A 12159-nucleotide genomic window follows, 5' to 3' on the forward strand; every position below is an offset into this window, starting at 1 on the left:
TAATGCACGGGTCAGCACCCTCGCTTGTTTCTGTCATCCAAGAAAAACCCTCCCTTTCTCTGCACAAAAGTGATTCCTTGCTTTGTAAACTGCTTTTCATCAAGATACTACCTTCCCATGAAGAGCACCAGAGCTTCGCTGCTTTGCTCTGCAAATTACCTACAAAATGGTGCCACTGATGCTATATTACAGGAACACCTTTTGGAACCAAGACCAGATATTCCTATCAATTTAAAATGCAAGTTTGGAGAAAAAAAAAAAGAGGAGTTACATGTACAAAAATGCGTGAGAGAAGCTCTCATTACACAGAATGTAACAGACACCACTTTTCATTTCATTTACTGAGGACTTCTAGCAACAAGCAACATCTGCTATGGTCATCCCACCTAATTTTCCCAAAGAAAGTTAGCACATTTTCCATTTTTTTTTTTTTGGTCAGACAACTTTTGCCAATTTCCTTAGGTATATACTCCATGGATAAATAGATCTGTCCGTCATTTTTGTAATGATTTAGAGCAAGTTCTCAATTTATATTTCATCCATCTTACAACCCAACCGTGTCTATCTGCATCACACTAAAAATATTTGTTCTTTACACCTATCCCATATACACTTGTAGAATTCCACCCTATATGTGTTTATCCCTCCTGACTCTTCTTCCATAGCACAGACTTCAGTTTTTGCTACTTTGTTGAGCTCCCTGCAGTTTACGGGAACTAAAATATATTCCAGTATACTCCAAGTATAATCACCAAAGGTGTTGGGCTGCTCCAGATGGAGTAAATTCATAAAATACTCATTGAAGACTTAGCCCTACAATTAAGCTTAAACTGCATGTTGATATTATATGATAAGAGTTTAGATTAAACATCTTTTTTTCCTTGAAAATTTCAACCTATTGCAAGTCGAGTAAGGGCCTGAATCCCACCTGCCTGTAGAGGCATTAGGAGGGCCCCTGAGGCATCTTCAGGGAGGGGCTCCAGCCATTTTCTTCTTCCTGACACTTCAAGAGGAGAGGGTACGGCTGGAGGAGGGACAGAACATGGAAACTCTTCACTGCAAGTTAGTAGAGTTGAATGGACACACCGGGCATGGGGAAGACACTCACCAAGTGACAGTGCACTTAAATGCCTGTACCTGTGTACCCAGTTCCGACAGCGAGACCTACCTGAGGGCTACTCTGGACAAAGTAGACTTGGCCTGTGTTTCAACCTGCACATGGCCAGTCCTGTGGCCTGCCATGTTCTCTTCTGTCACGTGTTTAAGATCGTCAGTTGTGGTTGAGGTCAAAGCTGTCCTGCTACACTACACACTGACAGACTGACACACCGCTGAGATTATTCCTTCACTGCCTGTCTTTGAAAGCCTTAGCCCTTGAACAAAAGATTTTCCATCCATACTACATTTATGTCCACTGCAAGCATATTTGGCTGTTGCAAATTCTTCTGTTTCTTCACTGAAGTTTAAAAAGATTCAAGACTAAAATAAATAAATCTATAAAGTTATTAAAACAAGAGAAAGGTGCCTACAAGATGCACACACTATTTCCACAGTCATATCTCACAAAAAACATTTCTTACAAACTAACAGTGCCATTAGAGTCATTTAATAAACACAATAAATAGCAACACACATTTCTCATGAGAAGAAAGAAGGCCTTACTGTTTGCTGTATCCAGAAAACATCTGATGTTTTGCATATTTTGAGCTTTCAATTAAATAGAGAAAAATTTGATGTGGATGTGACAGAGTAAACAGCACTGACCAAATAGCTCCAACCTTCCCCATTAACAAACATGTTTAAATGCTAGCCCTAGATGATTCATTTGGCAAACTGCTTATTAGTAAAATAATTTAGCAAAATTCTTGTCTCCTGCGTAAGAGACTAACGAGGATAAAGATGGGGAAGACAGAGATGGGCCACAACTTGCCTTTCCCAGCTCCACTACACATGAGGTTACACCTAAATCCATGATGGCTCCTCAATAAGTGGGCTGGTTTTTGTTCATGCTGAACATGTATGCTCCTACCGAGCTCTGGAGGTACGAGAACTTTTGAAAATACCCAGACAAAAAGCTTTTGTTCCAGAGGCCAAGCCTGAATTTAGGAGTTTAACTTAACACCTATTGTGCTGAAAATGTTGGCTGGTGCTGATACCACTAAACTCCCACTTAGACCTTCTCTGTGGGGAGACTCTGTTATGATTTTTACTGTTAAAGAACACAAAGGCCACAAGTTTGAATACAGTTTCTAGACAAGACCACAGAATACATCCCATTAATTACCAGAATCCTTATGCGTATATCCATGTTGTTTATTTGGGGTCCGATACCAAAACCTGACCTCCTTTTAAGCAGTCACAGCCTGAGAAGTAAGCAGAGTATTTACAACCCAGGTTTTGAAGCAAGTTACATTATCTCATTACTGTCTCCCTCTGCGGAGCTTAATAAAGCAAGTTTTGGCTAGAACTGGACTGAATCTCTCTCTTGCGGGTGCAGTCTACCACCTGCAGCTGAAAATGTTTAATTGTCCTTGTAATAACTGATGAAAACATCTTCAAAACTGGCCAAAAAGTGGTGGGACAGAGTGAAACAGCTCAGTAAGATGGAATTGAAATTAGCCAATACTTCCATGCGATGGTACCACACAGTCAAATCAGCCATGATTGTGGATTTAAAAGTTTTAGCCGGCTACTGAATTACGGGCCACTAGTCCACATGTTGCTCGCCACTTTATTAAGAACTTTTAGTAACTGAGAACAGTCCTGAGGATGAGTAGGTGAGATAAGAGACTGAATTAAGTAAAGACTCAAAATCCTACAGCCAATTGCGGCTAAGCGGCAGCTTTAGCAGCTAATAGAGGTGCTTTGGACAGTCTCGGGCAATGCAGCGAGGTGAGTAAGCAGAATGGAGATATTTCTGAGAAAGGCGGCACACTAACGAGGCCAAACTTCAATCACAGCATAACTTGTGGGATGAAAATCACTCTTCATGCATGTCACTTACCCTAAAGGGCCCCTTAGGGCAACTCTTGTTAATGGCACTGTCAAAATAATTATACGAAGAGAGTGCACGTGTGTGTGTGTGTGCACAAACTGTTACTCTTTAAACAAAAAGCACTGGACAGTAAAGCTCAATTTTACTATTCAACAACGTGCTTGCAGATACATTAGCTTGCAATGCAATTAATCTCGCTTGTTAACAACAGGTGTGTGTTGACAGACAGCTTGGTCAAACTGGGGAATATATTTAGCTCCTCTTTTCTTTTACTGTTCAATTAGGAAAAGAAAACAAGAAATACAAATTAAGGAATGAAAAATGTCACCCTATCACTATCTTGCAGTTATTTACTTTTGACCCTGAAATAAACTATAGTGCTACAGTTTCCATGGTGTACCTGCCCTACTCTGTGTAGATCACAAACCCTTACATTTTGCTGACTATTAAGCAGTATTTATCACAAAAATCTCAACTTTCCTTCTAAAAAATTTACAGGAAAAGTCATTCATATTAGGGTGTTTCAAAAATGAATAACAGGTTGCTGCAAACTGATGAGAAAAGCTGCTCAAGGTTTGGGGGTAAGGGTAAGTCACCAAACAGAAATGGTGTGAAATTTGTTATGATGAAACAATACCTGTTATTTAAACTAGAAAATAAGCTGTGCACAGGCTATTTAACCAGATTGGCATGCTATGTATCCCATGTTAAGTGCTGAGACTACAGATCTGTCCAAGATCTAAAGCTTAATTAAATATTTAACTCCAAGTCCTACATTAACAAGAAATAAATGTTATGTATATGCACAAGTTATCAGAGAAATGAAGAATATTAGTATAAATGAACTGCAAGACCTTTAAAGCATATAAACCCTTTAAAATATGCCTTTAACTATTTACATGATTTAAAGAATGTTATATGTGTGCAACATGGGTGAATTAACGTTTCGAAGACAATCCCAACATTTTCAGCTTCTCACACCGCTGCATGAATCTTAAAGCCATAAAATAACACATGCTTAAATTCTTCCCCTTCTTGTTACAGACAGAAAAGATACATTAAAGAATGAAAGAAAAATAACAGCACTCTGAAATATTTAGTGTTACACAATTTCATTTAATGCAATTTCATAAATTTTAAACCCAAACAGTATTTGTACACATACACGTGATACTATCTATGGTGCTAAAGAGTTATGCAATATTTTATGCAACAGTGTAGCTCCATTGGTAATTTCACAATTTAAAACCTAGTATTCTTTTTTATTGAACGCAGGTGAGAAAACTTGAAACGGCTTTCAAACACCAGTTTAAATAGCTAATAAAACAAAACCCCAAACTTTTGACTTCAAATTTGAAATATAGTTGATTATCAGTGAGAAATAGTTATTTCGTTCTTTCAAAAGCATGTATGTGTTTAAAGATACAATCCTACCATGGTTTTAAAGTGTGGAAAGAAAATGTTACTGTTCTTTATCCTAAAATGACAAAAAAGTTTCCCTGTTAGAATTTCTCACTTTTTGCTTGGTCCCTCAATATTATTTACTTTGAGTTTGAATACTGAAATTTCAGTCTCTAAAGAGATTTTTAGATAGTAGCGAATATATAATGAGAATTAAAAAAAAAAGTGATGAAGCTATAAAACTTCAGCTGTAGCATCTGCTAGGACAAAAACTGCTGGCTGCACCGCACATAGGAACTGAGTTCCTGCACCACTTAAGTCATGAAGGGCAGGAGATGACCCAGGGGGCCAAAACAATAGCTTTTCTTCCCTGCATTTTGCGGATCTTTTGCTGGAATTCAAGGTCTGTAGCTAAATTTTAGCTCAAATCTGCATGAAAATATTTAACAAATGCCAAATCCTATGAAAGGTGCTTTAAAAACAAACATGTAGCAAGAAGTGTAATCTACAATAATAAAAAAAAGAAAGAATATTTCAGTTCTTATCAGGAAATATTTAATACAATAGAGGAGTCTATTACTAAAAACAAACTAAATCATTGGCTTACTTGATAGGAAATAGAATGACATGCTTAATGTTGTATGAACAGATTTCTTAATAACACCATGAACAGGCACAGAAGCTGGAAGTCAAGGCATTTGGTATAAAAAGACCAAATCTTGTTGCAGCCTAAGGAGGCAGAATTTCATCCCAGCTATAGTGAGCCCACAAAATGGCCCAAAATTTGGAATAATTTTTCCCGTTCATGACTATTTAGCTCTCCTGCACGTCTGGATATGTTTGCAGATGCCATTCTCTTTATGGTTCTAAATAGGTTGAAGATGGTTCCGTAGTTCAAAGAATTAACAGAACAATTACTTCTTAAAATCAATCAAGCAAAAATACTTACAATAAGTAAAACAAGAATGTATTTTCCATAACATAAGATTAGATACTTTTTACACATTCACCTATGGTTAAGCTGCAACTGCTAAAAACTCTGAAGTTTGATTTACACAGAAATGCAGAATTATACTGGTTATACGTAAAAAAACTTATTAGCATTATACACATAATGTAAATAGATCTAATGCAATATTGCATGATATGTTCTTTGAAAGTCAATATTTTATCCATTTTCAGTAAAAGAAGAAGTGAGAAAGGTATTCTTCAGTGTACTTTGTTCTAATCACCAGAACAAAGAAAGGCACCGCACACTGTTGTTAGCAGTTACAAACAATGCAAGTCCTACTTTGCACCATGACCTGGAGTACAGGGAGGCTGCCCACCTCACATTCCTCGAGCAGAGCACTGAGCCACTATTTCAGTATTTTAAAACTAGTAGAGAAAACAGAGTCTTGTCTATCATAACGCTAGCATATTTTCCAGCAAACTGCAGTAAATAGAACTGTATTTTCAAAGAGGATGTTAAAAACAGAAACATATGATCTTTTCCCACCTAGAATTGTATCCTTACAATTAAAGACTATTAGCTGGCATCCCTTTTAACCGTCAAACTCAGACAGTGGCAGTTCTATAGCCACAAAGAGAAGCAGTAAATGAGAAGAACATGTTACTACACTGCATTTGAGAAAGTTTGGCTCCAAGCTATGCACTGATTAATATCAGATCTCCTTCTTTACTTGCCTCTTGACAATCTTGTCACATCTGGCTGACAAATCCTTACAAGCTTATCCAAACCAAGGCAGCCCAGATCATGCTCCGGGAGTAGCTTGAAGGAAGCGGCAACACCAGCCATGCACTGATGTGCCATCATGAAACTAATGAAGCTGACTTCACTTGCAGACTGCAGGAACACGAAGAAACACAACATGCCTCAAGGTTTTGCAACATAACGCAGAGTTAGCTCACCAAAAGATAAGACAAACAATCAGCTCCCGAGGTTCAAGAAGCCAAGTAGTTACATGAATTACAGAAATTTATATATAAATTGCTCGAACAACAATCTCAACTAAACGAGCACACCAAACTCCAACTTCGGATCAGATGTGAAAATTGACTGCTAACTGCCTTTCAAACAATGGTTTGTTTTAAATTAAAACAAAACCAGTTCAATTCATTTTCTCTCTCTCACATCCGCAAAATATCAGAAAGTTGCCTGGCTCCCCACATTATTCAAACTAAAAAACACACATAATTTATTTTTTGTTAATTATATACAAAAAATAAAAATAAAAATAAATAGGGGAAGAAAAGAATAGTGTCACTTTTTATCCACAGGATTTTACAGAAGGATAAGCCACAGCCTGTATATATCAGTAGCCTTCCCTTGGGTTAGCGATCTGCCCTCTCCTCATTTTTAAACCAAGGATTCCTTACACAGAGGACTAGAAGTATCTGGCCAATTAATAAACCAGAAAGTAAAATGCTGTATCTTAAACACATCTAACAAAACCTTATTATGTATGAGATGACAATTAAACCATGTTTATTTTTCTACATGATGAAAAAAATCAAAATAAATTAAATAAGCATCTTATATTCTGATGCATTTAACCTCTTAATGAGCTATATATTTAAAAAATAATAATAACAGACGACAACCCCATACACACACACACACACACACACACTCCCTCTCTCTCCCCTCCCTCTGCCCCCCCCTACAAACAGACTGATCCTAAGAAAAGAATTACTGGCCTTATTTTCTGGATGCTAAATAGTCAGCAATAAATTGAATATAAAGGGCATACATTAGATTCCACTTTAGTGGTAATTTCAAAAGAACTTCGTACTGAAATTATATTGTTGTCTGCTCTTCAATGCATTTATACGTCATAATAATGATAATGTATCTGCTTAAAGCACTTCAGTCAGAACACATCTGAGTCACAAAGCACAGATTTTATTGTTATTAATGTATATCGAGGACTTCTACAATTAAACATTGTCAAGTATTTATGATTTACATGCTACTACTTCAATTGGAAAACAATTATACAAGTGATGGCTCTGCTTATTATAATCAGCCTGCAATTCTGCATTACTTACTGTAGAATAGAAAAGTCATACAGTTGTTTACAGTGCACAGCAGAAAGAAAAGCAGGATTTTTTAATATAGTTTTCTACTTTCACAGTATCTTTTAGTAATTAAGAAATGGAGAGTACATTTCACTACAGCTTTCACCTCCATTGTTCATTACCCAAAACAACACCATTACAAGAATTTTTATATCTCCACAGTGCATAACCACAAGTAAAAGTTGCACAGTAAAAACACACATTCATATATAACTGCAAAGAACTTTCCTTACCTCAGACATTCTTACTGTGCTTATGTTTCCAGAGCTATAAAACAGTTTCCCATTCCCTCAGTGAGTTGTACAAAGAAGTACTGGAAACACTCCTGTCTGTACAAGTACTAAGGCAGAACCATCACACGCCTCTTTACTCTTGTCTGACTCTGAGCACCTCAAGGTCTGATGTATGCTCAGGCTGTGCACAGGGGAGTGAAATAGGATCCTCCCCCTTGGTGTTCTCCAGACCTACAGTACGAAGTTGTGTCTGCCTCTCACCTCTGCAGCCAGCTCTCACCTCGCTGCCCCGGAGTGCTGTGCTCCAGCATGCTCCTCCAGTCGCAGGGCAGTCCCCTCACAGCTGGCTCGAAGAGGGCATGACACTCATCTTTCACAGAGATTTGATCAAAAGGAGTCACGGAGGCTTGAGGCACTCCTAATGCAGTGCGAGGAGATTCTACCTCTGCTCTGGCAGCCTAAGTAATGCATTAAATCAATGCAGCTGACCTAAGGCCTATTACATTTTTTTTTTTTCCAAGAGTGTACAACTATCTGCAAATAAGCTATGAGGTACTTACGATTAAAATTACTTATTTTTAGTGTCTGAGTGTTTTGCAAATTGCAGCTGCCGATTTTTTTTTCCTTTCTTTTTAAACATTTGCAAGTTTTAAAGGTTCATTGAGTGGGGCATGTATTTTTTAAAGTTAAAACATTTCCCCCTATCAACTTACTTTTGCGTTAAGGCTGAATTTTATTTCTTTTTATGAAGTTGAAGCTTCCTATTAACAGAAGTACAGGCTATAAAGACAGGAGAAGAATTACTTTCCAGTAATTGGGCCAAAATCTGTTTTGAGTTATTCAGGTGTTGGGTTGCATTCATGAGTTAGAACAGGATTTTTGTCATAGTCATCTCTCACCTATTTAAAAAACAAAACAAAACCACGAAGAAAACACTTCTCCCTGCTCTAGTTTTGCCTCCTATGTATTATTTCTTGGCACTCTCCTAAGCCAGGCACACACCGTGCTACGCCCAGAAACACACATGAATAAGTCTCACTGGACTCAGTGGGAATCCTTTTAGGAACATACCAGGACAGTGTTTGACCAGATGAATACCTGTAATCCCATAGGGAAGGCAGCAGGAAATAAGATGGCTGTAGGGAGAAGACAGCTAACATAACGAATAATTGTTGGGTAATTTGTCCTCTAATCCTATTTATTATTTGCTAGATATATGCACAATGCTTAAGGAGAGAACCTAATTTACAGTTTACTAAATACTGGAGTAAAGACAATGTCAGCTCCACCACAGTGACTGGAAGCAGGCCAGATAAAGCCAGTTTTAAAGCCAATACCAGAATCTGGGCCCACAGAGCACAACACGAAGCATACGCTTTCCCTGAATCCATAGGTTTCTCCACCGTATACCTTATATCTCCCACTGAACTACTTACAAAGACCGAGAAAAAGAGAGGGGGATTTAGTTTCACAGTATGGCCTGCCAGATATTTCTGCCAGAAAAACACTGAAGTGTGCAAAGAGTCAGCCACCGATAGCTCCTCCCCTGGCAGAGCTCAGCCCAGAGCCACCTCTACCAGCGCTGGGCTCTGCCGAGGATGCCAGAACACTTCCACACACATCATTGGCGGTCTTGTGAGCTGTAGGACGAAGCATCCACAAAATCACAGCCACGTGATGCTATTTGAGCTGATTCTTAGGAGCGGTTTTAAAAGCCTATGCTTTGCAGTGAGGGGAAACCCGAACTGCCCTCTCGTGATGATAACTCAAAGCCAAAGGCACACCTTGTTACTAAAATTGTATTTCCTTCTTAATGAAACAAACAGCAGTGTAGCTAAGGAATCTACCTGATTGAGAATTCTCCAACAAAGAGTGGCTTAAGATTACACAAACCGCCAGAAGGTCTGAATTTACTTCAAAATGATAAGTGACTGAAAGTCAGCTGTGTGGAGAGCTGTTCTCCCCTCCAGCCAGTTCCCAGGAAAAACCTATTTACTAGCTATCTGCCATTTGCCTGGAAGATGATAATTCTTATTAAATGGGCTAACTATCCATAGCAAACAGTTTAAGACCAATTGACTTTTTTCTTAATTAATTATCTACTAACAGTCTCTTAAGCATTATTTTCATTGTTCAAGCTTTTTCAATGAATATTTTATGGGAACATATTCCAATCTTGCTCTTCTTCAACTATTCATTGTTACTGATTAGCAGTTTTTCAGCTTTTTACTACCTGTGCTCCATTCAGTAAAATCCAGTGATCTCTAGCATAATGTGACATGTTCGAGACAATTTGTATTTACAGGTCAACTTTTAAAGAAATACTAGCACGCTAACAGTGTTTGCAGTAATTTCAGCTGATTCATAGTTCAAGCTTGCTTCTACAGAACAAATTATCAAGATGTATCTTGAAGAATGACCAAAATTGAAACCAGACAGTGACTCCCGTAACTCCTCTTCCAGCAGTGAAATTTAATGGAAAAATAGCTTCTTGTGTAAAAAATAAGCTTCAGGACAGAGCCCCAGGCTTGAGCCAAAGGTCTTGGGTTCAGTCTGGGGCTCTGCCATCAAAGTGCTATTTGTATTGTTGGGCAAGTTATTGCAATTTTTGCAATTCTGATTTTTTTTTTTTTTTGAATGCATTTGAGTTGTAAGCTCCTTGAGGAAACCAAGGCATCTATCTCTGTTCTCAGGGACACTGTTGAGGGCAAAGGAAAAGGTTTCCCAGGTCTGAAATCCATGGAAGTCCAAATGTAAACACCTAGAATCACGGCATAACAAGGCAGCCCAAGGAAAGCTGCTTTCTCTCCCTATCTGCCCCAGCCTGTCTCTCCTTCACCATGTCTCAGCCTGTGTTCAGAGCAGCACGAACATATGAGGACGTAGGGCAGATTGTGAAGTGCTAAAACTCCTTCACCAAATTCCAGAGTACTCACAGTTTTGAGAAGAGCTCCAACACATGGAACTGGTTACAGACAGAAAGCTGCTGCTCTTACCTGATTTGATTATCTAGCATTTTTTAAAAAATAGGTATTAACCATAGGGAATCGCTACAATTGAGATTGTGTGATGTAGCACAAAAGTGCAATGTCATCCCCAGAAAAACGTTTCTCTTGGCTTTTTTCAATCATGATTTGGTGGCTGATACCAAAAAGAAAAAAAAAAATAAGGTAATTTAAAAAAGATCATCAACAAACCACTCAAGCACAATCTAAATGTTAGGAGTAGGTTTGGTCTTTGCTGCTGTGTGCTCTATGCAAAGGGGCACCTAACTTCCCCAAGCACATGCTGTCTGTGTCAAATTCTTTCTAACAGAGTTAGCTGCAAAATGGCATTAACCTCTGTGTCCTGCCTGCTTAGCCTAAATTCCAAACACGTAATACACTATGCCCCTCTTCCTTAAATAAATGCTGGCAAAGATCTCCGTGCTAATTTAATGGTCTGCTCACTTATTGCCTTGGAGAGAGGTGCGGATTAAGCATTTCACCTTACAAAAGACATGTGAACTAATGGTCTGCCCCATGATCATACAGATGGGCAGTGGGGCACCTTTCAGCAGGGAAAGCCACCAGGAACAAGAATTACACACTTGTCCAGAGCTGAAGGGACCCAAGAGTTTGGGGAGATGGGAGGGAAAGAGGAAAAAGACCTTGAAAATGAAGAGAGCTGTGGTCCTGTCAGCAGGACATAAGCATACTTGCAGGCCTGGGTATCAAATGACTTGCAAGCCCAGTAGTTTCAAAATTTAATGAACTTTTCATTATGAAGATAAAAATAGTTTTAAACTCTGTGTACTGTTTTTTTTTAAGCACTTGTCAACTACAAAAAGGCCAGCTTAAGCCATAGAGTATGTAAGAAGCTTTCTCAAGGTGTGTGGAAGGTCTCGGTATGGCACTCCAGTTCTCATCTAAGCAACAGAGAAACCCAAACCAAGGTAGGCTGATTTTGTAAGGTGGCCCAAGCAGATAATACTGAGCTATGGTATACAAATTCCATTAACAGTTTAATCTGAGTTTAAATCTTGATCCCTATTTTGCTATTTATATCTCCTTTAGTGTAATTAGATAAAAAGAAAATACGCAGTTTACATTTGTACCTCTGCTTCAGCACTACTTTTTCTCTAACTGTTCACTGCATTACTTTCCTTTGTTAGCTCAAAATAGCTCAAGATGCTAAAATTTGAAGTAAGGCTTATTATAGACCCAGAAAGAAACCATCAACACCATCTCATACCACCGATCCATCCCCTCTCCATAGAAAGTCAACAGAATCAAGAAGAAAACCTACAATTAAGTTGCAAAATAGCTACCTGAACAGCAAGTTTCTTTTCATCTTTTATTAAATACTGCTTTATGTCAAAATGTGTATTTCTTTCTGAAAAAAATTGATAATAGATTCTGTAAGTTTGCCATCTAACAGTCTGTTTTTTTTTTTTTTTTTAAAGGTTAC

General features: G+C 38.2%; 1 protein-coding gene across 4 annotated transcripts in view; it reads right to left on the reverse strand.

The window, feature by feature from the left end:
• BNC1 (basonuclin 1) overlaps window positions 1–12159 on the reverse strand; it is a 127284-nt gene that overhangs the window by 63529 nt on the left and 51596 nt on the right. Inside the window, exon 1 of one of the 4 annotated variants that reach the window (XM_040570510.1) lies at window positions 7711–7947. The exons of 1 other annotated variant lie outside the window; for it this stretch is intronic. In XM_040570510.1, coding sequence (XP_040426444.1) covers window positions 7711–7719 — 9 coding nt within the window. In that variant the 5' untranslated portion in view covers window positions 7720–7947. Of the gene's footprint in view, window positions 1–7710; window positions 7948–7971; window positions 8135–12159 lie in introns of those variants that run through there. 2 more of the 4 variants (XM_040570513.1, XM_040570512.1) reach the window with 2 other exon arrangements.

The sequence above is a fragment of the Cygnus olor genome, chromosome 11 (assembly GCF_009769625.2).
Source record: "Cygnus olor isolate bCygOlo1 chromosome 11, bCygOlo1.pri.v2, whole genome shotgun sequence".
Lineage (NCBI taxonomy): Eukaryota > Metazoa > Chordata > Aves > Anseriformes > Anatidae > Cygnus > Cygnus olor.